The sequence below is a fragment of the Oncorhynchus keta genome, chromosome 17, assembly GCF_023373465.1.
Source record: "Oncorhynchus keta strain PuntledgeMale-10-30-2019 chromosome 17, Oket_V2, whole genome shotgun sequence".
Classification (NCBI taxonomy): Eukaryota; Metazoa; Chordata; class Actinopteri; order Salmoniformes; family Salmonidae; genus Oncorhynchus; species Oncorhynchus keta.
The window spans coordinates 29,754,083-29,779,027 of NC_068437.1; the positions used below are offsets into that span (position 1 = coordinate 29,754,083).

General features: G+C 42.3%; 1 protein-coding gene across 1 annotated transcript in view; it reads left to right on the forward strand.

Annotated features, from left to right (window-relative positions):
* LOC118396152 (hepatocyte growth factor-like) overlaps window positions 1–8,542 on the forward strand; it is a 35,954-nt gene extending 27,412 nt beyond the window's left edge. Inside the window, exons 11-18 of the mRNA XM_035790266.2 lie at window positions 1,299–1,435; window positions 1,549–1,581; window positions 1,687–1,792; window positions 1,959–2,033; window positions 2,135–2,284; window positions 2,386–2,492; window positions 2,610–2,752; window positions 2,872–8,542. Of these exons, the coding sequence (XP_035646159.2) occupies window positions 1,299–1,435; window positions 1,549–1,581; window positions 1,687–1,792; window positions 1,959–2,033; window positions 2,135–2,284; window positions 2,386–2,492; window positions 2,610–2,752; window positions 2,872–3,051 (931 nt within the window). The 3' untranslated portion in view covers window positions 3,052–8,542. The remainder of the gene's footprint in view (window positions 1–1,298; window positions 1,436–1,548; window positions 1,582–1,686; window positions 1,793–1,958; window positions 2,034–2,134; window positions 2,285–2,385; window positions 2,493–2,609; window positions 2,753–2,871) is intronic.
* Window positions 8,543–24,945: the final 16,403 nt, after the last annotated feature.

A 24,945-nucleotide genomic window follows, 5' to 3' on the forward strand; every position in this document is an offset into this window, starting at 1 on the left:
AAAGGGTGGCTACTTTGAATAATCTGAAATGTAAAATATATTTTTTGGTTACTACATGATTCCATGTGTGTGTTTTCATTGTTTTGATCGCTTCACTATTATTCTACAATGTAGAAAATAGTAAAAAAATAAAGAAAAACTCTTGAATGAGTTGGTGTGTCCCAACTTTTGACTGGTACTGTATACTAAATTATGTGTGAAATGAGTTTTGATTTAGAATGGAACATTATCATGCACCTGTCTCAGAACAGAGGCAGGGGGAAAAATACATGTCATCTCTGCACTTAAACAGCGAATGGAGGACGTTTTTCCCATGGTTCATTTTCATGCCACCCAGGAAGGCTATACTCCTGTTTTAAAGTGAAGCAATGTGCTTAATATTAGGAAAGTTGAGAAATAAATATAGTAGCCCTAGCCTATAGAAAGCTAATGGGATCCTCCTCTTTTTAATAAGGTCATCAATTGCATAGCCTATAGAAATGTTGCACAACATGAGCTAATGGGCTCTCATGAAGTGTTTGACTTTCGATGTGACTTTCGACCACATTTACATTGATGTCAGAGTGATTAGAGGGACAATAGAGTGTGGAGTACCAGGCCGTTAGCACGTTTGGAATTTAACTGCGGTCATGACTCATGACTGCCGGTGTGGCGGTAATACGGTTACCATAACAGCCCTAAGATGGAGTGCCCTCGTCAGAAACACATGGTTGAATCTAAGAGGTCATGGGGGAGTTAACCTGTAGCTGACATGTGGTCAAGTCATATTGGTCTAAAAAAGAGTCAGAGCCTGGCTGTTCTCAAGAGGAGAAAAACTGGTCCATTACTCCACTCCACTGTAATGGATGGTTGAGTGGGTGTGTAATAAAGCATCTGGAGGACACACTGCAGGCTTCCTCTGACCCTGAGCCTCTTCCCTTCTCGGAATACTTCAAAGCCAATCGGTTCCTCTGCTTGGCTCCCGCCCAGAGGTCAGAGGTCAGCAGTTATTGTTTATGTTAGAGAGAGTCAGAGGGATCACTCTCCCAGCACGCACGCACACTGTGCGTTGGTGAATGGTCCTCCTCTGAATTCCCCTATTATCATCCTGGAATGTCTGGGAAGGAATTCTGTTGGTGACGTTCCAAACATTATGATCGTTGCCCTGTGTCACTGTAGGTGTGTGTGTGTGTGTGTGTGTGTGTGTGTGTGGGTGTGGAAGAGATAGGCCATACACAGCTGTCTCCTCTCATTATGATGGGCTGACAGTCTGTCTTTAACCGTCTCTCATACTCTCCTTTTGCTTTTCTTGTGTGTAGTTGGGACAGAGATGCAGCGGTGCTGACTGTGGGACAGGAGGCGAGTTTCTGTAGGAACCCAGACAGAGACACACATGGCCCCTGGTGTTATACTAACAGCACTGCTATACCCTGGGACTACTGCAGCATCAAACCATGTGAGTCACACACACACACCACACACACACACACACACACACACCCCTGTAGTGGCATTGTCACTGTGTTGTCACGGAGACCTCTATCTTGTGTTTCATCCTCTGTCACACAGGTGTACCATCAAAGAACACCATTCCACAGAGAGGTCAGTCGCTCTACTCCGCCTTCTGGTTTTCATGTTTCATCTTGTATTTCTCTCTGGGTATAAAATGGTTGTTTCAACATAGTTTCCTCTTTCTCAACTTGTCAGTGGAGGTGTCCAATGTGTCATGTTTCATCCATAAGACGACCAGGATAGTAGGAGGAGCTCCAGTCGCCATCACAGACGGAAGCTGGATGGTCAGCATACAGAAACGGTACACACACACACACACACACACGCCTGGCTTTGCTTCTCTGTGTTATCTACTGTAGGTATAAACTCTGCTCTAGTGGCAGATGTATAGACCATTTGTCCAAGTGTTGGGGTAAGCAAAGGTCCATTCCCAGTGTGTAATATCATGTGTTGTGTTCCCTCCCCAGGTCCAGTCACTGGTGTGGAGGTTCTCTCATACGAGAGGAATGGGTCCTCACTGACAGACAATGCTTCTCCTCATGGTAACTGCACCTCTCTCTCTCTCTCTTCCTCTTTTGCTCTTTACCTTTCTTCCTCTGCCTCTTTATCTTTACTATGCTTACATCCACCTGTATCCACACAGTGTTCCAGACCTGAGTGAGTATCGTGTGTGGTTAGGTGTATCAGACCTTCGTGGCTTGGCTCCTAACAGCTCCTTCAGACAGGAAGTCTCCATCTCCCATGTGATCTGTGGTCCTGAGGGCTCCAACCTGGCCCTCATACGGCTGGCCCAGTGAGTGCCTGAACAGAAATATACAAACACTCCTGGTCGTATATCGTACGTTTTCTAGTCTTCTATTCTTCAACAACAACAAAAATATTTCTCTCACTCAGGCCTGCCCTCCCTGCAGACAGTGTCCACACCATTCAGCTGCCGGTGGCTGGTTGCTCCATTGCTGATGGCTCGATGTGTAGCATGCATGGATGGGGCGAGACCAAAGGTACACACACATACCATCGCATCCATCAGGATTATATAATCTAGGAAAGGGACTGGTTACTCATTAGCTGTACTGTTGTCATGACTATAATCTCCCCTCCTCTCACCTATCACTCAGGTACGGGTCATGAAGGTGTACTGAAGGTGGTCCATCTGCCCATGATCAGTAATGAGAGGTGTAGTGAACAACACAGAGGGAACCTCCACATCACAGACACCAAGATTTGCGCTGGGGGGAGGAAGGACGAGGGCGTCTGTGAGGTAAGGAAGCTGATGAACTGTGAATGAAATGTGCCTGAAACACTTGGAACAGTTCTCTCTCATCAGGAGTTGACTGTATGTTTTTCCTAATGTATGCTTTATGTCTCTCCCCCTGTCAGAGGGACTATGGCGGCCCCTTGGTGTGCCAGGAAGGAGAGAGCAGGGTCATAGTGGGGGTCAGTGTCCATGGCAGAGGCTGTGCCCGTGCCAATCGGCCTGGCATCTTCATCAACGTCCCCTTCTACACCCAGTGGATCCACAAGGTGTTCCGACACTACCCCGAACCTCAGATCAACTAGGCACGACCCACAGATCAACTTGGCACGACCCTCAGATCAACTTGGCACGACCCTCAGATCAACTTGGCACTACCCTCAGATAATTTAAATATCAAATAAAGATAAACCTTTATTCCATCATCAATTAGAGACTCACTCGACCCCCCCCTTGATATAGATACACCAGTGGCTCAGTCACGTAAGGACCAACTGAGTCCCTGTGTATTTGAAAGAGGGAAAACTCCAGCCATACAGAAAGATATCAAACGCAACTCCAAACTTGATTCTGGAATTCAGACTCATGGGCTTCTATATGTCTTTGGAGTGGACCTGTGAAGTGGAATGTAATTGTGTTGACTGCTGGATCGATCCTTTAGATAATATAAATATGTAGTGTTACAGACATGCTACTAAGGACAACCAAGGTGTGGATATGTGGTTGGCTAAACACCATGTGCTGAAGCTGGTAAGGTTTGGATGTTCAGGACTCATATTGTACACAATCAGTAGGAATCTGTAGACAATGTGGTAATAGGGGAGAGTGGGGTAAATTGAGACACCCCTGTTTTTAGGAAACCATATACAAAATTAATAATGTGACCACATATTTAGGAAGAGGTCATCATTTCATGGAGTCAGAAGGAAGAAACCACCACCACAAAGTAAATTGAATGTATTGTGTTCCAGGTTCCATGATGCTTGTATCTAAACCAAAGTTAGATGTACATCAGTTGGGGTCTTTATAAGCTACAATATGAGGTCCTAAATCTAGCATAAAAGTGCATCCTTGTAGCTGTGTGAACTAATATAATCAAAATGTTTGCCTTGGTGTAAGTTGAGCCAATGGCCACCATACCCCACGTGTCATGCATATACACTCATGATAGTGCATTTGTATTATTACAGAGCAGACATCATCATGCCCCTTGTATACAAACGTAAAACAAGCAGGGGTCTAGCCGCCTTTAGTTTCTTGAGAGAGCAACCAAGGAAGTGAGAGAAGGGAAGAAGTCCATTTGAGCAGCAGAAAAGGATAGAAAAAATGGTCTTTATGACACTGAAGAGGTACATTTTTTTATTTTATTTTTTTATTTCACCTTTATTTAACCAGATAGGCTAGTTGAGAACAAGTTCTCATTTGCAACTGCGACCTGGCCAAGATAAAGCATAGCAGTGTGAGCAGACAACACAGAGTTACACATGGAGTAAACAATTAACAAGTCAATAACACAATAGGAAGAAAAAAAAAGTGGAGTCTATATACATTGTGTGCAAAAGGCATGAGGAGGTAGGCGAATAATTACAATTTTGCAGATTAACACTGGAGTGATAAATTATCAGATGGTCATGTACAGGTAGAGATATTGGTGTGCAAAAGAGCAGAAAAGTAAATAAATAAAAACAGTATGGGGATGAGGTAGGTAAAAATGGGTGGGCTATTTGCCGATAGACTATGTACAGCTGCAGCGATCGGTTAGCTGCTCAGATAGCAGATGTTTGAAGTTGGTGAGGGAGATAAAAGTCTCCAACTTCAGCGATTTTTGCAATTCGTTCCAGTCACAGGCAGCAGAGAACTGGAACGAAAGGCGGCCAAATTAGGTGTTGGCTTTAGGGATGATCAGTGAGATACACCTGCTGGAGCGCGTGCTACGGATGGGTGTTGCCATCGTGACCAGTGAACTGAGATAAGGCGGAGCTTTATCTAGCATGGACTTGTAGATGACCTGGAGCCAGTGGGTCTGGCGACGAATATGTAGTGAGGGCCAGCCGACTAGTGCGTACAAGTCGCAGTGGTGGGTGGTATAAGGTGCTTTAGTGACAAAACGGATGGCACAGTGATAAACTGCATCCAGTTTGCTGAGTAGAGTGTTGGAAGCAATTTTGTAGATGACATCGCCGAAGTCGAGGATCGGTAGGATAGTCAGCTTTACTAGGGTAAGTTTGGCGGTGTGAGTGAAGGAGGCTTTGTTGCGGAATAGAAAGCCGACTCTTGATTTGATTTTCGATTGGAGATGTTTGATATGAGTCTGGAAGGAGAGTTTACAGTCTAGCCAGACACCTAGGTACTTATAGATGTCCACATATTCAAGGTTGGAACCATCCAGGGTGGTGATGCTGGTCAGGTGTGCGGGTGCAGGCAGCGAACGGTTGAAAAGCATGCATTTGGTTTTACTAGCATTTAAGAGCAGTTGGAGGCCACGGAAGGAGTGTTGTATGGCATTGAAGCTCGTTTGGAGGTTAGATAGCACAGTGTCCAAGGACGGGCCGGAAGTATATAGAATGGTGTCGTCTGCGTAGAGGTGGATCAGGGAACCGCCCGCAGCAAGAGCAACATCATTGATATATACAGAAAAAAAGAGTCGGCCCGAGGATGGAACCCTGTGGCACCCCCATAGAGACTTCCAGAGGACCGGACAGCATGCCCTCCAATTTGACACACTGAACTCTGTCTGCAAAGTAATTGGTGAACCAGGCAAGGCAGTCATCTGAAAAACCGAGGCTACTGAGTCTGCCGATAAGAATATGGTGATTGACCGAGTCGAAAGCCTTGGCAAGGTTATGATATCGTTTAGTACCTTGAGCGTGGCTGAGGTGCACCCGTGACCGGCTCGGAAACCAGATTGCACAGCGGAGAAGGTACGGTGGGATTCGAGATGGTCAGTGACCTGTTTGTTGACATGGCTTTCGAAGACCTTAGATAGGCAGAGCAGGATGGATATAGGTCTGTAACAGTTTGGGTCCAGGGTGTCTCCCCCTTTGAAGAGGGGGATGACTGCGGCAGCTTTCCAGTCCTTGGGATCTCAGATGATATGAGAGGTTGAACAGGCTGGTAATAGGGGTTGCGACAATGGCGGCGGATAGTTTCAGAAATAGAGGTTCCATTGACGATCAGCAAGGCTATGACAGAGTAGCAGAGGCACACAAGGTCTCATCTGATGACATGGAGTCTCAGCTTGCTGATCATATCAAGAATCTGGCAGACCAGTTTCATGGGCTTAGCCGTGAATGCAGAGAACTGGCACAATTGGCACATTGAAGTAACATCTATATCCCAGGCAACTGGTCAAGAAATGAAAGGGTCAGTGATATTGAACAGCGAGATGTATCTGAATGTAGGCATACATTTAAGATATACACTATACCCCCATTCCATTAATTCAACTTTGACCTACCAGCATCATCACCCACTATCACAGGTAACCATCACCCACTTACTTACCTCAAGGCGGCTCAACTGACCTTGTTCCTTTGCTCAACCTACCCCATACCCGGGGTAAGATGTGCCAAAATATCACATTTTTTGAACAAGCTGTGTATTCAAAACTGTTATGTTTCCATGAATTCTGATTTTTTTCCAGGGATACACAACATCCTGAAATACATTACGAAATTGTACTAGAGTTGTTCTCCCCTTTGCTGCTATAAATGCCTCCACTCTTCTGCAAAGGCTTTCCACTAGATGTTGGAACGTTGCTGCTGGGACTTGCTTTCATTCAGCCAATAGAGCATTAGTGAGGTTGTGTACTGATGTTGGGCGATTAGGCTTGGTTCGCAGTCGGCTTTCCAATTCAGCCTGAAGGTGTTCGATGGGGTTGAGGTCAGGGCACTGTGCAGGCGAGTCAAGTTCTTCCATACCGATCTCGACAAACCATTTCTGTATGGACCTCGCTTTGTGCATGGGGGCATTGTCATGCTGAAACAGGAAAGGGCCTTCCCCAAACTGTTGCCACAAAGTTGGAAGCACAGAAGCTATAGCGTTAAGATTTCCCTTCACTGTAACTAAGGGGCCTAGCGCTAATCATAAAAAACAGCCCAAGACCATTATTTCTCCTCCACCAATGTTTACAGTTGGCACTATGGATTCAAGCTGGTATTGTTCTCCTGGCATCTGCAAACACACATTTGTCCGTCGGACTGCCAGATGGTGAAGCGTGATTCATCACTGCAGAGAACACATTTCCACTGCTCCAGAGTCCAATGGCGGCGAGTTTTACACTACTCCAGCTGATTCTTGGCGTTGCGCATGGTGATCTTAGGTTTGTGTGTGCCCGCTTGGCCATGGAAACCCATTTCATGAAGCTTCTGACGAACGGTTATTGTGCTGACGTAGCTTCCAGAGGCAGTTTGTAACTCTGTAGTGAGTGTTGCAACCAAGGACAGATGATTTTTAAGTGCTATGCGCTTCATCACTTGGCGGTCCCGTTCTTTGAGCTTGTGTGACTTACCACTTTGCGGCTGAGCCATTATTGCCCCTAGAATTTTGTACTTCACAATAACAGCACATACAGTTGACTGGGGCAGCTCTAGCAGAGCAGAAATTGGATGAACTGACTTGTTGGAAAGGTGGCATCCTACTGTATGACGGTGCCACATTGAAAGTTACTGAGCTCTTCAGGCCATTCTATTGCCAAATGTTTGTTTATGGAGATTGCATGGCCATGTGATTGATTTTATACACCTGTCAGCAACGGGTATGGCTGAAATAGCCAAATCCACTCATTTTAAGTGGTGTCCACATACTTTTGTGTATATCTTTGGTAGAAACAATACTATTTTTCACTTGACAAAGTGATGCTAAATGTTTAAAAAAAATAGCTCAACCTACCCCAATCTCCCCTACACTTGATTCCTGAAGTTACTTGAATGTACTGAAAATCAAAAGGCAGTAGCTCTCTACTTCTGTAGTGTTCTTCTGTACTATGCCAATAAGTGTCACAGTGTAAATAGTTTGCTGAGTGTGACTCTAACACTCTGAATTTTATATTGGTCTTATAGACCTGTGAGAGGATGATGAAGTTGGCCTTTTAGGAAGATGGAAAGATCAATATGAAGCCATTGAATGTAAATATGTTTTATTTCTGTATATGTACAGTATTTTAAAGGTAAAAGGGAATGGATTGCAACTCCAAGCCTTACCAGTGTCCTCTTACCCTTTCCCCTCCTCTCTTTCTATTTCCACTTCTCTCCTCATCTCTCCTCCCCGCCTCTCTTACCGCAGTAATGTATTCTGTTTGATAAACACACAGAACTCATTACCACAGGCCAGTATGACTGATTCCGTGTGTGTGTGTGTGCGCGTGTGTGTGTGTGTGAATTCTATTGGAGTGAATTATATTCCCTCCCCTCCCACAGCCTCTGGCAGACATCCAGTAACTATCTACTCTGGAAATTAACTTTCACAGAATCTGTTACTGCAAACTGTTACCGAAATGGAGGTGTATTGTATTTTGTATGTTATCATTGTGGAAGTATTAGCCTCTATATCTATCACATGTTGGTCTGACTATTTCACCTGGGAATGTGAGGGGTCAAACAAGTAGGCCCACTTTCTAGCTCTTCTTATATTTCATTCATTTGTATTTGAACATTTAGTGAAGTTGTATTCTGTGTGTGTGTGTGATGCTGCTATACAATGTTAGATTATCTGTACCTGTATACTCTAGGCTACTGTACATGTATTGTTTTTCATTTGAATACTCAATTTCAATACAGTACTATCATATACCTGTAATAGCCTACACTGTGTTCCTTTCTCAATGTTATTGTGCATGGCACAATGGCCACATACAATGAGTTTGTCTATTTAAAAGGCATTAGGTGGTTGGGAGTGTAATCATTAGACCTAATTTCCATTTCAACCTTTCTGGGAGAATTTGTAACAAGGTGTTATAACAGTAGGGCCTGGGCTTCTACAGGTGTCATTTATTACATTTGCTTCAGAAAGCGTCCATAAGTAACAGAAGGAAATTGTCTTTGACACGTGGCTCACATATCAAGCTTATTAAAAGCAACAATGCTAACATACATAGGACAAGACAATTAAAAGGTAGGCACTAAGTGCAGCATTAGCATTTGTGTCTAAATGTACTGTTTAAAATTGTTATTGCAGAGCGAGGATTTGTTGTGGATATTCACTTTGACTTTGTACTGTACAAGCGGCCTGGCAAAAGCAATTTGTTTGCTGAGTAGGCAAGTTTGTTGTTGGTTAGGAAGCTGCTCTGAAGTGTATCTCATCAATAGACTACTCCCAGTCTGGAATTGACATCTTTCATGTTTTACCTCCATGGCAGACGAGCTGCAGACGCTGGTCAAACCCTCCTCAGTTGAATCCTAAATGATAGTATTTTTTCCAAGTTAGTTAGACTGAAGCGTTGTGAGAGGTGTTACCTGTCCAGCTTACTCCAAGACCAACAATTATCTGTGGAATCATGTTTTATGTTCTGTGTGGACCCCAGGAAGAATAGTTGCTGCTTTCGCATCAGCTAATGGAGATCCTAATAAAATGCCATTATGGAACTCTGCTGCAGTGGCCACTAGGTGGTGATAGCGTACAGGCAATATGTGGAGGAAGAGTCTAATCCCTTGCTAAACTGGAGGAGGGGGATCATTTTGCTGTTTGATTTAGAATTTTAACACCCCTTGAAGTATAAAAAAATGACATTTTTATATGGCCCTACTGCTATTAGTCCATACAAACACATTGAATAACAGATAGTCCTTACTGCTATTAGTCCATACAAACACATTGAATACATATTCACTACATGGAACAACAGATAGTCCTTACTGCTATTAGTCCATACAAACACATTGAATACATATTCACTACATGGAACAACAGGTAGTCCTTACTGCTATTAGTCCATACAAACACATTGAATACATATTCACTACATGGAACAACAGATAGTCCTTACTGCTATTAGTCCATACAAACACATTGAATAACAGATTCACTACATGGAACAACAGATAGTCCTTACTGCTATTAGTCCATACAAACACATTGAATAACAGATTCACTACATGGAACAACAGATAGTCCTTACTGCTATTAGCCCATACAAACACATTGAATAACAGATTCACTACATGGAACAACAGATAGTCCCCCCCCAAAAGGAAGTTTGTCATGAAGTGTCTGTCCTATATCTGAGAGATGTAACCCCTTATTTTTGGAACTAAACAGTCTCCATATATACTTCCATTCATTCTTTCACCTGATCACGGAGGACCTTCAGACGACTGTTGTGAAGCCTGTGGGTGTCCTAGAACAAAACAACTGACAGGTACACTACCGGTCAATTTTTTTAGAACGCCTTCTCATTCAAGAGTTGTTCTTCATTGATACTACTTTCTACATTGTAGAATAATAGTGAAGAAATCAAAACTATGAAATAACAGATATGGAATCATGTAGTAACCAAAACATTTTATATTTGGGATTCTTCAAATAGCCACCCTTTGTCTTGATGACAGCTTTGCACACTTGGCACCCTCTCAACCAGCTTTATGATGTAGTCACCTAGATTGAATTTCAATTAACAGATGTGCCTTCTTAAAAGTTCATTTGTGGAATTTCTGTCCTCAATGTGTTTGAGCCAATCAGTTGTGTAGGGGTATACAGAAGATAGGGATAGGGATACAGAAGATAGGGGTAGGGATATCAGAAGATTGGTCAAAAAAAACAAGTCGGCAAGAAAAGCTCATATTTATTTTAATTTTTTTAATTTTACCTTTATTTAACCAGGCAAGTCAGTTAAGAACATATTCTTATTTTCAATGACGGCCTGGGAACAGTGGGTTAACTGCCTGTTCAGGGGCAGAACGACAGATTTGTACCTTGTCAGCTCGGGGGTTTGAACTCGCAACCTTCCGGTTACTAGTCCAACGCTCTAACCACTAGGCTACGCTGCCGCCCCATATAAGCAAAGAGATACGACACTCCATCATCACTTTAAGACATGAAGGTCAGTCAATATGGAAAAGTGCAGTCGCAAAAACCATCAAGCGCTATGATGAAAGTGGTTCTCATGAGCACCGCCACAGGAAAAGTAGACCAGAAATTGCAGCCAAAATAAATGCTTCACAGAGTTCAAGTAACAGACACATCTCAACATCAACTGTTCAGAGGAAACTGTGTGAATCAGGCCTTCATGGTCGAATTGCTGCAAAGAAACCACTAGTAAAGGACACCAATAAGAAGAATCGACTTGCTTGGGCCAAGAACCCCAAGCAATGGAGATTAGACCGGTGGAAATCTGTCCTTTGGTCTGGAGTCCAAATTGGAGAATTTTGGTTCGAACCACCTCATCTTTGTGAGACGTGGTGTGGGTGATCTCCGCTTGAGTATTTCCCACCTTAAAGTATGGAGGAGGAGGTGTGATGGTGTGGGGGTGCTTTGCTGGTGACACTGTCTGTGATTTATTTAGAATTCAAGTCACACCTAACCAGCATGGCTACCACAGCATTCTGCAGTGATATGCCATCCCATCTAGTTTGCACTTAGCGCTTAATTTGTTTTTCAACAGGACAATGACCCAACACACCTCCAGGCTGTGTAAGGGCTACTTGACCAAGAAGAAGAGTGATGGAGTGCTACATCAGATGACCTGGCCTCCACAAATCAAATGAAATGTTATTAGTCAATTACACGTGTTTAGCAGATGTTATTGCAGGTGTAGCAAAATGCTTGTGCTTCTAGTTCCGACAGTGCAGCAATATTTAACAAGTAATGTCTAACAATTTCACAACAAATACCTAATACACACAAATCTAAGTAAAGGAATGGAATGAAAGAATATATAAATACATGGATGAGCAATGTCAGAGCGTCATAGACTAAGATACAGTAGATAGTATAGAATACAGTACAGTATATACATACTGCATGAAATGAGTATTGCAAGATATGTAAACATTATTAAAGTGACATTATTAAAGTGACTGGTGTTCCATTTATTAAAGTGGCCAATAATTTAAAGTCTGTATATGTAGGCAGCAGCCTCTCTGATGGCTATTTAACAGTCTAATGGCCTTGAGATAGAAGCTGTTTTTCAGTCTCTTGGTCCCACAATCTCCCCGACCTCAACCAAATTGAGACGGTTTGGGATGAGTCAGACCGCAGAGTGAAACAAAAGCAGCCAACGAGTGCTCAGCATATGTGGGAACTCCTTAAAACAGTTTGAAAAGCATTCCAGGTGAAGCTGGTTGAGAGAATGCCAAGAGTGTGCAAAGCTGTCATCAAGGCAAAGTGACTGGTGTTCCATTTATTAAAGTGGCCAATAATTTAAAGTCTGTATATGTAGGCAGCAGCCTCTCTGATGGCTATTTAACAGTCTAATGGCCTTGAGATAGAAGCTGTTTTTCAGTCTCTTGGTCCCACAATCTCCCCGACCTCAACCAAATTGAGACGGTTTGGGATGAGTCAGACCGCAGAGTGAAACAAAAGCAGCCAACGAGTGCTCAGCATATGTGGGAACTCCTTAAAACAGTTTGAAAAGCATTCCAGGTGAAGCTGGTTGAGAGAATGCCAAGAGTGTGCAAAGCTGTCATCAAGGCAAAGTGACTGGTGTTCCATTTATTAAAGTGGCCAATAATTTAAAGTCTGTATATGTAGGCAGCAGCCTCTCTGATGGCTATTTAACAGTCTAATGGCCTTGAGATAGAAGCTGTTTTTCAGTCTCTTGGTCCCACAATCTCCCCGACCTCAACCAAATTGAGACGGTTTGGGATGAGTCAGACCGCAGAGTGAAACAAAAGCAGCCAACGAGTGCTCAGCATATGTGGGAACTCCTTAAAACAGTTTGAAAAGCATTCCAGGTGAAGCTGGTTGAGAGAATGCCAAGAGTGTGCAAAGCTGTCATCAAGGCAAAGGGTGGCTACTTGAATAATCTCAACTATAAAATATATTTTGATTTGTTTAACACTTGTTTGGTTACTACCTGATTCCATATGTGTTATTTCATAGTTTTGATGTCTTCACTACTATTCTACAATGTAGAAAATAGTAAAAAATAAAGATAAACCCTTGAATGAGTAGGTGTTCTAAAACTTTTGACCAGTAGTGTTCGTGTTCATGAGAGTCCACAGAGGGGTCATTAGTGTGTTTCCTAAAGTGTTCAGATGCTACAGACAGAAGCTGGCAGTTTGGCTGTACCGACTTCTGTCGAGTCCCAAGACGCTTGTGGGGATCGTAGAGCAAAACGGAGAACACCAACGTGTTCGTGAGAGTCTTATCTTCCCTTGGAATCTCTTATTTCCATATTTTATAGTCCAAACCGCAGATGCAGGGCTGTGTGTATGTCACAGCAGTGATGCTGTGCTAGAGCAGGGTTCTCCCGGACTGACGGTGTCTTTAGTGTTGGCTGCTCTTATAGCCCTGCACCCACATCATTCCCCACATAAGCCACTATGCATCCAAACACACTTAAACAGGGGCATGCCTAATAGACACTGAAACGCAAGGGATGGAGCTGGAAGGGACAGAGAGGCAGAGAGGATTAAATGCGGAATCCATTGATGTAGCATTAAAGATGTCACAGCCAGCAGAAAATACACAGAATTGACATTTTCTGTTGTGTGAGTTCTGCATGCTACTGCTGACATGCACAAGACACAAACACATGGCCACCAGTGTCCCAGCAGATGTGTGGGGGCCATACTCGCAAACTTTTGATTAGACCTGAGGTTTATACTTGTGGTTAAAAATAGCTAGCTGCTATCTTTTCTCATAGGCCAACCTGGCACAATAAGTAACCTGGCACTATGCGAGGCCAACCAGCTGAGCACATGATTATATTCGGTAACAGGATAACTAATAAACCTATCAGATACCTTACACGATAGATCCACCATCCAATTACATTTGTCAAACAGGTCAACTTGGCCACCAGTGGGAGATTCTAAAACCTCCTTCTTCAAGTTTTATTTGTTTACCCATGTCTCAGTCATAGGTGCAGTGTGCAAATATACATTACATGACGCTTCCTTGACTAGGCTACTGATGTTACACAAAATTCTAAAGGCACGTTTTTGCATATATGAAAAAATGCTAACTTTTTTGCTTACAAGTAAGAGGATTATACTTTTATATTTGTAGCTACACTGTAAAACATTGTAAAAGAAGATGCCGGTCTTGTCAAATAGCTGTATTTCCCTACTACTTTTCCAAATTTGTGTTGCAGTATGCTAAGACAGTTCGCCCGAAGTTTGAGAGATACCACAGCTGTAAGTTCAAAGCCCAAGGAAAATAACACTCCACTGCTGGTCCTCAAGGAAAATAACACTCCACTGCTGGTCCTCAAGGAAAATAACACTCCACTGCTGGTCCTCAAGGAAAATAACACTCCACTGCTGGTCCTCAAGGAAAATAACACTCCACTGCTGGTCCTCAAGGAAAATAACACTCCACTGCTGGTCCTCAAGGAAAATAACACTCCACTGCTGGTCCTCAAGGAAAATAACACTCCACTGCTGGTCCTCAAGGAAAATAACACTCCACTGCTAGTCCTCAAGGAAAATAACACTCCACTGCTGGTCCTCAAGGAAAATAACACTCCACTGCTGGTCCTCAAGGAAAATAACACTCCACTGCTGGTCCTCAAGGAAAATAACACTCCACTGCTGGTCCTCAAGTCAAATAACACATATGTGACAAAGTACATAATTATACCAATGCATAGAATACAATCATAGGCCTATATGTAAAATGTTATATAATTATTAGGCCCTATCATATCAGTGTGTTTCTCTACAAGGCTGAAAAAATATGTACAGTTGAAGTTGGAAGTTTACATACACTTAGGTTGGAGTCATTAAAACTTGTTTTTCAACCACTCCACACATTTCCTGTTAACAAACTATAGTTTTGGCATGACGTTTAGGACGTCTACTTTGTGCATGACACAAGTCATTTTCCAACAATTGTTTACAGACACATTATTTCACTTATAATTCACAGTATCACAATTCCAGTAGGATAATTCCAGTAGGTCAGCTTACATACAGTAAGTTGACTGTGCCTTTAAACAACTTGAAAAATTCCAGAAAATTATGTCATGACTTTAGAATCTTCTGATTGACTCGAATGATGTCAATTAGCCTATGGGAGGTGTACCTGTAAATGTATTTCAAGGGCGACCTTCAAACTCAGTGCCTCTTTGCTTGACATCATGGGAAAATTCAAAACAAATTCAGCCAAGTCCACAAATTGTATACCTCCACAAGTCTGGTTCATCCTTGGGAAACAAAAATAGACCGTTTGGCCATAATGACCATTGTTATGTTTGGAGGAAAAAGGGGGAGGCTTGCCAGCCGAAGAACACCTTCCCAACTGTGAAGCACGGGGGTGGTAGCATCATGTTATGGGGGTGCTTTGCTGCCGGAGGGACTGGTGCACTTCACAAATGAGATGGCTTCATGAGGATGGAAAATTAGATGGATATATTGAAGCAACATCTCAAGACATCAGTTAAAGCTTGGTCACAAATTGGTCTTCCAAATAGACAATGACCCCAAGCATACTTCCAAAGTTGTGGCAAAATGGCTTAAGGACAACAAAGTCAAGGCATTGGAGTGGCCATAACAAAGCCCTGACCTCAACCCTATAGAAAATATGTGGGCAGAACTGAAAAAGTGTGTGCAAGCAAGGAGGCCAACAAATCTGACTCAGTTACACCAGCTCTGTCAGGAGAAATGGGCCACAATTCACCCAACTTATTGTGGGAAGCTTGTGGAAGGCTACCGAAAACGCTTGACCCAAGTTAAACAATGTAAAGACAATGCTACTAAATACTAATTGAGTGTATTTAAATGTCTGACCCACTGGGAATATGATGAAAGAAATAAAAACCGAAATAGATTATTCTCTCTACTATTATTCTGACATTTCACATTATTAAAATAAAGTGGTGATCCTAACTGACCTAAGACAGTGATTTTTACTATAATATAATGTCAGGAATTGTGAAAAACTGAGTTTAAATGTATTTGGCTAAGGTGTATGTACTGTAGACTTTCGACTTTAACTGTAGCTCCTTATTAAATCATTGTCACGCCCTGACCTTAGAGATCCTTTAAATTCTCTATTTGGTTAGGTCAGGGTGTGACTAGGGTGGGCAATCTTGGTTTTCTATTTCTTTGTTGGCCTGGTATGGTTCCCAATCAAAGGCAGCTGTGTATCGTTGTCTCTGATTGGGGATCATATTTAGGCAGCCTTTTCCCTCCGGTTATTTGTGGGATCTTGTTTATGTGTAGCTGCCTGTGAGCAGCCCAGAATATCACGTTTTGTTTTCTTCTATATTGTTTGTGGTAAGTACACTGCGCCTTGGTCCATTCATTCAGACGATTTTGACAATCATTCTTCTACTTTATTTTCAAGGTGTTAATTCCACTTCCCTTCAACACCCTAACATAAATGTAATTCTACATTTCAATAGGGGGAAAAAATACATCCATCGGAGATTCAAATCTATGCTGGGTACTCTACACTGTGAGCTTTTGTGCAGTCACATACCACTCATGATCTATACTGAACAAAAATATAAACGCAACATGTAAAGTGGGGTCCATTGTTTCATGAGCTGAAATAAAAGATCCCAGAAATGTTCCATTTGCACAAAATGCTTATTTCTCTCAAATTTTGTTCACAAATTTGTTTACATCCTTGTTAGTGAGCATTCCTCCATCCACCTGACAGGTGTGGCATATCAAGAAGCTGATTAAACAGCATGATCAGTACACAGATGCACCTTGTGCTGGGGACAATAAAATGCCACTCTAATATGTGCAGTTTTGCCACACAACACAATGCCACAGATGTCTCACGTTTTGAGGGAGCCTGCAATTAGCATGCTGACTGCAGGAATGTCCACCAGAACAGTTGTCAGAGAATTAGAGAATTTGGCAGTATGTCCAACTGGCTTCACATCCGCAGACCACGTATAAACATGCCAGCCCAGGACCTCCACATCCAGCTTCTTCACCTGCAGGATGGTCTGAGATGTGCCACCCGGACAGCTGATGAACTGTGGATTTTAACAACTGAAGAATTTCTGCCCAAACTATCAGAAACCATCTCAGGCAATCATCATCTGAGTGCTCATCGTCCTCACCAGGGACTTGACCTGACTGCAGTTTGGCATCATAACCGACTTCAGTGGGCGAATGCTCACTTTCGATGGCCACTGGCATGCTGGAGAAGTATGCTCTTCACAGATGAATCCCGGTTTCAACTGTATCAGGCAGATGGCAGACGTGTGGGCGAGTGGTTTTATGATGTCAACGTTGTGAACAGAGTGCTGGTGGGATTCTGGTAAATAACAAAATGTATAAAAACACGTTCCAAATTATAACATAAGCTACGGACAACGAACACAATTGCATTTTATCAATGGCTATTTGAATGTATAGAGATACCGTGATGATATCCTGAGGCCCATTTTTGTGTCATTCATCCGCCATCATCACCTCATATTTCAGCATGATAATGCACGGCCCCATGTCGTAAGGATCCGTAAACTATTTCTGGAAGCTGAACATTTCCCAGTTCTTTCACGGCCTGCATATCTGGTCACACCAGATACTGACTGGTTTTCTGATCCACGCCCCTACTTGTTTAAAGGTATCTGTGACCAACAAATGCATATCTGTATTCCCAGTCATGTGAAATCCATAGATACGGTTCTAATTTATTTATTTCAATTGACTGATTTCCTTATATGAACTATACCTCAGTAAAATCTTTAAAATTGTTGCATGTTGTGTTTATATTTTTTTCAGTGTAGTTAATTTTGTGAAAAAGTTTTGGATCACGTCTAGCTACATCAACGATTTTAATTGGCTGATACGAAATCTGTTATCGGATATAATCATGTGCTCAGTTAGTCGTCCTCAGAATTGTGTCTTATTGTGCCAGGTTGCCCTATGAGAAAAGATAGCAGCGAGCCATTTTAGACCACCTGTCTAAACCTTGGATCTAAGCAAAAGATTGCGAGTATGTCCTCTTGGTGTATCATCTAGAGGCAGAGAGCAGCGTGACTGCCATGGCTCCTGTCTGCTTAATGACCCATAGCACACAGATACTGTCACAGACCATCATGCCTAGCTGACTGCTGACTGCTCATACATGTAGGAGGGAGGGAATGAAGGAGGGACGGAGAGGGAAGAGAGAGAGAGAGTGCTCTCTATCATTACAATATTAACTCTTGGTTATATGGCCAAGTGCAATCTAAAACGTGGTTTCCTATGTTTTATTTATATTTCCCCACATTGAGGTTGGAATAATACTGTGAAATTGTGAACATTATGATAATGCCCTTTTAGTGTAAGAGCTGTTTGAAAAGACTGCCTACAATTTCAGCCTGTTTTGGTGGGTAAATTAGTTAATAGACCAATAAGAAAGAGAGTTCCAAACCTCTCTGCCAATAACAGTTAGTTTTCAGTTTTCCCCTCCCCCATTCAGATAATTCCCAGACAGTCCTAGCAAAATTCTTGCTTGAGAAATTGCTCTTTGCTAAGAAGCTATTTTTGTTAATTTTATTAAACATTTTAAATGAAAACACCATACTAAAATACTTATTTTTATGATCTCCGTCCCCAAACAAATGTAGTTGGTCTGGACCGGACCTAATCTGAACCAATCATAGACCTCTATGTTTCACAAGTTTGGAGATCAAAATACATCACAGTAGAGTACAGCAAAGTACCCTATCAGTACAGTACAGTACAGCACAATAGATAAAAGTACAGTACCAAACAACACATTTTCACTCCAGATATCTGGTGTACAGTATGTGACAATATTTTGAAAATGTATTCTTACAGTAGAGTTCAGTCTGAACCAATCATGGACGTCTATGTTTGGCCCAAATCAATAACGGTCCTGGCCCAGACCAATCTACATCTGTGGATGACGGACGTTGAAATTATAGCCGGTCCAGACCGTACCAAAAAACGACGTCTGTAGACAGACTGATCAAATGTCAACTACTTTTCAACGTCTATGGACATCCAGTGTCGGTCGGTGCTTAGTGGGTGAGGATACTGGTTACATGAAATGGAAAAAGAGAGGAAGCTCATGAGTAGGTGTCAGTAAGAGTAGGGAGAGATGGCATTAACTGGAGAGAGAGAGAGAGAGAAGGATGAGAAAGAGGCAGAAAGAGGGAGAGACAGAAGGATTTTCAGACTTGGTTTGACCACCAGATGACAGAAAGAGAAAGAAAACAGTTCTGAGCTGAACATAACAGCATGCCAGTGGAAGGGAGGATAGTAGCAGGTGACACAACTGTGGTTTGTGACTAGTATGACTTCCCGATGTAGCCAATTCAATTGCAGTAATTCCATTACCATTTTTTTGTTGCAATTTTGCTACCAATTTAAAAAAACAAATAGATACCAGTAAAAACACTAACTAATTGGTAGGTCTACCTTTACTTGTTTCTTCTGTGAACTTTCATTATTCTCCATCCTCATGAGGGAGAGAAATTATAAACTATATTATAGATATGAGGGTTTTTGGTAATGGAATTTTAAGGCACAGGGCAATGTTTCTTAAACGTACACAAGGCAAATAATTTAGTTTGTGTGGGTGCACAATGAGTTCTGAGACAGACAGGAGGAGAGATATTTAAACCGCAGGACTCCTACTTCAGACCTCGTGTCGTATTCTTGGTTAGGCCAGGGTGTGATGAGGGTGGGCAGTCTAGTTTCTATATTTCTATGTTTTCTATTTCTTTGTGTTTTGGCCGGTGTAGTTCTCAATCTTAGGCAGCTTTTTCCCACCTGTGTTTTGTGGGTAGTTGTTTTGTGTTTCTGCACCTGACAGAACTGTTTGTTGTCGTTTTTGCTCTTTGTTATTTTGTTCTAGTGTTCAGATTTTAATAAACATCATGAACACGTACCACCCTGCGCTTTGGTCCACTCCCTCTTCTTCAGACAAGCGTTACAGAACTACCCACCACCAAAGGACCAAGCAGCGTGGTAAGGAGGACTGGACATGGGAGGACATCCTGGACGGCAAAGCATCCTACACGTGGGAGGAGATCCTGGCCGGAAAAGATCGCCTGCCATGGGAGCAGGTCGAAGCACTGGATGCCCAGTCTAGGACCCGCTATGTGGGTCCCCAGTCCGGGGTCGGCGGCGAGGGTCCCCGCACCAGAGGCGCCACCAAAGTGGCCGAGGGGGTTCTACGTCACGCACCAGAGCCACCGCCGTAAAGGTGGCCCACCCGGACCCTCCCCTTTAGAGTCAGGTTTTGCAGCCGGAGTCTGCACCTTTTGGGGGTACTATCACGCCAGCGTGTGACTAGGGTGGTGTTACGGTATTTTTTTAATCAATAATGACTAATTATGTATACATTTCAATCAGGACTGATTAATCAGAATACTATTATGTTACTGTATAGATGTATGAACTTTATTTTAATCCTAGTACTGAATATAATGATATAATGTGTGTAATTATAATCACGAATTAGAACAATGACTGTCTGTTACTTGGTAGAAACGAATGAATTTATCGTCAGACTGGCTAGAATGCAGGAAGAACTTGGCTTGGTCATACATTATCTAAATTGGTGAGAGACGAAGGCTTGAGAACTATACTGCCATTGTACCGGAGTGGAGGAGAGACGGGACAGTCCGAAACCTAATGACCTACCTCATTTTCAGTTTATAACCTGTTGTAAATTTTATCATGTTCAGTACTCTCGAGAATAAACGTTAGTGCTTGGTTATGAGACTGGTCTCCGCCCATTTTATGCAAATACGTTTCTAACAAATCCTTAGAAATGGGCTGAGTGTAATCGTTTAATTGGGTGTTAAACATATAGGAATTGAATTTCTCTAACAATTGGTCCTTCAAACGCCGGGACTAAATACCTGTCTCTGCCATCTGAAGGTAGTACGCCGAAAATCGTGCACGGGCGCGTCTAGTCCCGTTATTTTAAGACCTGGCCTCAGAATTGAGGTTAATGAACAGGCCGGTATACACCCCATACTGACAGGGAAGGTGACGAGATCCAACGAACATTGCTTTTCCCAGTCGGCGACAAGGTCAGTAGCCTATATTCTCGATTCTGGGGGGAATGATACAAGTTATATTTGATTTGATGTTCTAAAAGGTTTAGAATTTATCAAGAATAGGAGCTTTGCTATTCCAAACAGATCCAATGGGTTGTGTATGACCGATATACACTGGGTTTTGTATATATACTGGCAGGTTCGCGACAACCTGGGGTTACGTGCACACCATAAATAAACTAGCTTGATAGATCCGGGTGCCTTGGAGGCCAGAGTGGTTATTAAGACGGGACAGGCAGTCCAAATGAGGAGGAGAGGGAAGCCAAAAACTAGAGGAATGGGATAAAAGCCAAATCTATAGACAAGAGGTTCCAGGAGAGAGGGAAGCCTAATATAGCGAAGTGAGACAAGATATTGGTGTACTTTAAAAGTCCTATGAGGCAACATGAAATAGGAGGTTAACTAGGGATTTACGACCCCTGAGTAATAGCTTATAGTTGTAAGGGTGAGACATGGTATCTGATCCAGAGTCAAAGCTATAGACAACCTTTCCACAAAGGAGAAAACAAAGGAGAGAACTAGGTAAGGGTAAACAACACATACATAGAATAATAATAATAATATGGTATGGAACACGAATGTAAAGGGGTGGTGTAACTTTTGACCAGTTTTCATGGCATTCTCAGGTGGTCTGATCAGCCACAGGGGGTAGCCATTTGAATATGAATTTGTGGTCATGGGTGGTACTGGTTTTTAAGGTAAATTAATTATAATGGAGTTTATAGCTCTTGGACATAATTATTAGTTCAGAACCACAATTATTAGTTTTGAACCACAGAGGATGGTCTTTTGAGGTTTGGACAGGACACAGTTTAAGCCAATAGAGCAGGAAAATACATGATAGAAAAGGTGATTTGCAGTTCTTAGGGATGGTAAATTACGGTAGATAAGGTATCTAAAACTATGCAACATATATTAAATTATTGATGTGACTGATTTTTAAGTTTAACCCATGTTATTTTTAAGATAAAAAACAGTGGATTCCCGAAGGAGAGCTTTCATTAACACAGGAAAGGGATATGATATGGTTAGCATTCGTTTTGGCTTTAATTAACCATTAGAATATTTTTATTTTAAAGTAGATAAGACACTTGGCAGAGAATTGGTACAGGATAGATATGAATGGACACCCAATGGATAATTGGACAAGTGGAGAATGAAAGGGGCGTTCCTACATGATAATGTCAGAACATAAGGATAATTGACTAATCTTAACTAAATCATTGTTTAGGTTAGGCAAGGTTGTTACCTAGGCATAGCCAGGTATCAAAGGGGGGATGGGTAAATTGTGGTCTAGGATAGGAAACTTAGTGGCCTATTGGATAATAAACTAATAATAAAACATGTTTTAGCTAACAAGTACACATATAAATTAAAGATATAATCAGATAGAACATATGAGAAACTGTTTGTTAAACCACTCGAATGTTACTTTAGCAGTATCCTTCGGGTCATTGTCCTGCTGGAAGGTGAAACCCCGTCCCAGTCTCAAATCTCTGGAAGAGTGAAACAGGTTTCCCTCAAGACTTTCCCTGTATTTAGCGCATTCCATCATTCCTTAAATTCTGATTAATTTCCCAGTCCCTGTCGATGAAAAACATCCCCACAGCATGATGCTGCCACCACCATGCTTCACTGTAGGCATGGTGTTCTCATGGTGATGAAAGGTGTTGGATTTGTGCCAGATATAGTGTTATCCTTGATGGCCAAAAAAAGCTCAATTTTATTCTCATCTGACCAGAGTACCTTCTTCCATATGTTTGGGGAGTCTCCCACATGCCTTTTGGCGTACACCAAACTTGTTGCTTATTTTTTTCTTTAATCTTATGGATCAAATCCCGTTAACAGGATTGATTTGACAACATCCGGTGAAATGGCAGAGCGCCGAATTTAAATTAAATTATTATAATTATTTATCTTTCATACAATCACAAGTGCAATACACCAAAATAAAGCTTAACTTCTTGTTAATCCAGCCACTGTGTCAGATTTCAAAAAGGCTTTATGGAGAAAGCAAACCATGCTATTATGTGAGGACAGCACCCCATCAAACAAACACATGACAATCATATTTCAACCCGCCAGGTGCGACACAAAACTCAGAAATAACAATATAATTCATGCCTTACCTTTGAAGATCTTCTTCTATTGGCACTCCAATATGTCCAATAAACATCACAAATAGTTATTTTGTTCGATTAATTCCGTCGTTATATCCCCAAAATGTCCATTTATTTGACGCGTTTCATTCAGAAAAACACCGGTTCCAACTCGCCCAACATGACTACAGATTATCTAATATATTACCTGTAATCTTGGTCCAAATGTTTGAAATAACTTTCCTAATCCAACTTTACTTGTGTTCAATAGCGGATAAAATCAAAGTGGAACGAGCTTCAGGTTGCGCGCCCCAAACAAAAGAGCCCACTTGGCTCGACTCCCAGAAAGGAAAGGGCTACTTTAATTCATTACTCAAAGGAAAAACATCAACCAATTTCTAAAGACTGTTGACATCTACTGGAAGCCATAGGAACTGCAAGCATATTTCTATTAAAACGGGCTTGCCATAGAAACCTAATGGAAAACAGATTGACCTAAAAGAATTCCCTGGATGGACTGTGCTCGGGGTTTTGCCTGCCAAATCAGTTCTGTTATACTCACAGACATTATTCAAACAGTTTTAAAAACGTCAGAGTGTTTTCTATCCAAATCTTCTAAAACTATGCATACCCTAGGTTCTGGGCCTGAGTAGCAGGCAGTTTACTTTGGGCACGCTTTTCATCCGGACGTGAAAATACTGCCCCCTATCCCAGAGAGGTTTTAAGCAATGACTTTCTTATGGCCACTCTTCCATAAAGCCCAACTCTGTGGAGTGAACGACTTAAATTGTTCCTATGGAGAGATACTCCATTCTCTGCTGTGGAGCTTTGCAGCTCCTTCAGGGTTATCTTTGGTCTCTTTGTTGCCTCTCTGATAAATGCCCTCCTTGCCTGGTCTGTGAGTTTTGGTGGGCTTCCCTGTCTTTGCAGGTTTGTTGTGGTGCCATATTCTTAAAAAATGTTAATAATGGATGGGTGAACGGGTGGATGGATGGATGGATGGGTGCATTGATGGAAGGATGGATGGTTGGTTGGTTGGTTGGTTGGGTGGGTGGATGGGTGGGTGGTTGGTTGGTGGGTGGGTGGGTGGATGGGTGGACGGGTGGATGGATTGATGGATGGAGGGGTTCAAGTTGTGTCTGTTGGTGGCATCTCTTCGTCTCCTGTTCTAGTATCACATGAAAGGTCTCTTACATTTTGAAGTATGTGCGTGTATCTGTGCGTTTGTGTGTGTGTGTGTGTGTGTAAGTGACAGTGAGTTTCCTTGCCTGTATGTGTACAGTTCTCCTGTGGTATGTGTGTGTGTAGTGCGTCACCCTGCACTCTCTGTCCCAGGTGCCCAGTAGGAATGGGCATATGGTAACCCTGTGATACGAGCTGGACTTAATGGCATTACTGCCACCACAAAAAAACTTCTGACGTCACTGTCCTCCTCCTCAGCCCGAGGCAGAGATACCAGAGCCCTGTAGGCATCCTTACACAGAGGAGCTTGGGATGGAGGGAGAGGTGGATAGGTGATAGAAGAAGAGACCCTCACAGGCTTATTTCAACCTCTGTAATTAGAGTGAGTGAGTGATCGTGGGAGGTTGAACGAGTGAAAATCTCTAGTTCTGTCAGCATAGCACAGCATAAAATTCACAGCCAGGTCACCCGTAATACAAGTCAGTATTCGACGTCTATCCATGTCTGAGGACATCAGGAGATGATGTGGAAATAAGCCACTAGGGGCAACACTATTACCTTCAAGTAGGTTCTGGTTTTGTTAGGGCATTCAAAACTAGCAATAGAAAGTTGTTTTGAGATTTTAGTTTTAAGCCTAACCCAAACCGTAACCCTTACCTTAACCACTCGTAGTTAACACCTAACCTTCAGATTTCTGTGTTAATGCCTATACTTAACCATAACCTTAATAATATGGGGTTAACCAGTTAAATGTCATTAAAAATGTCACCTTT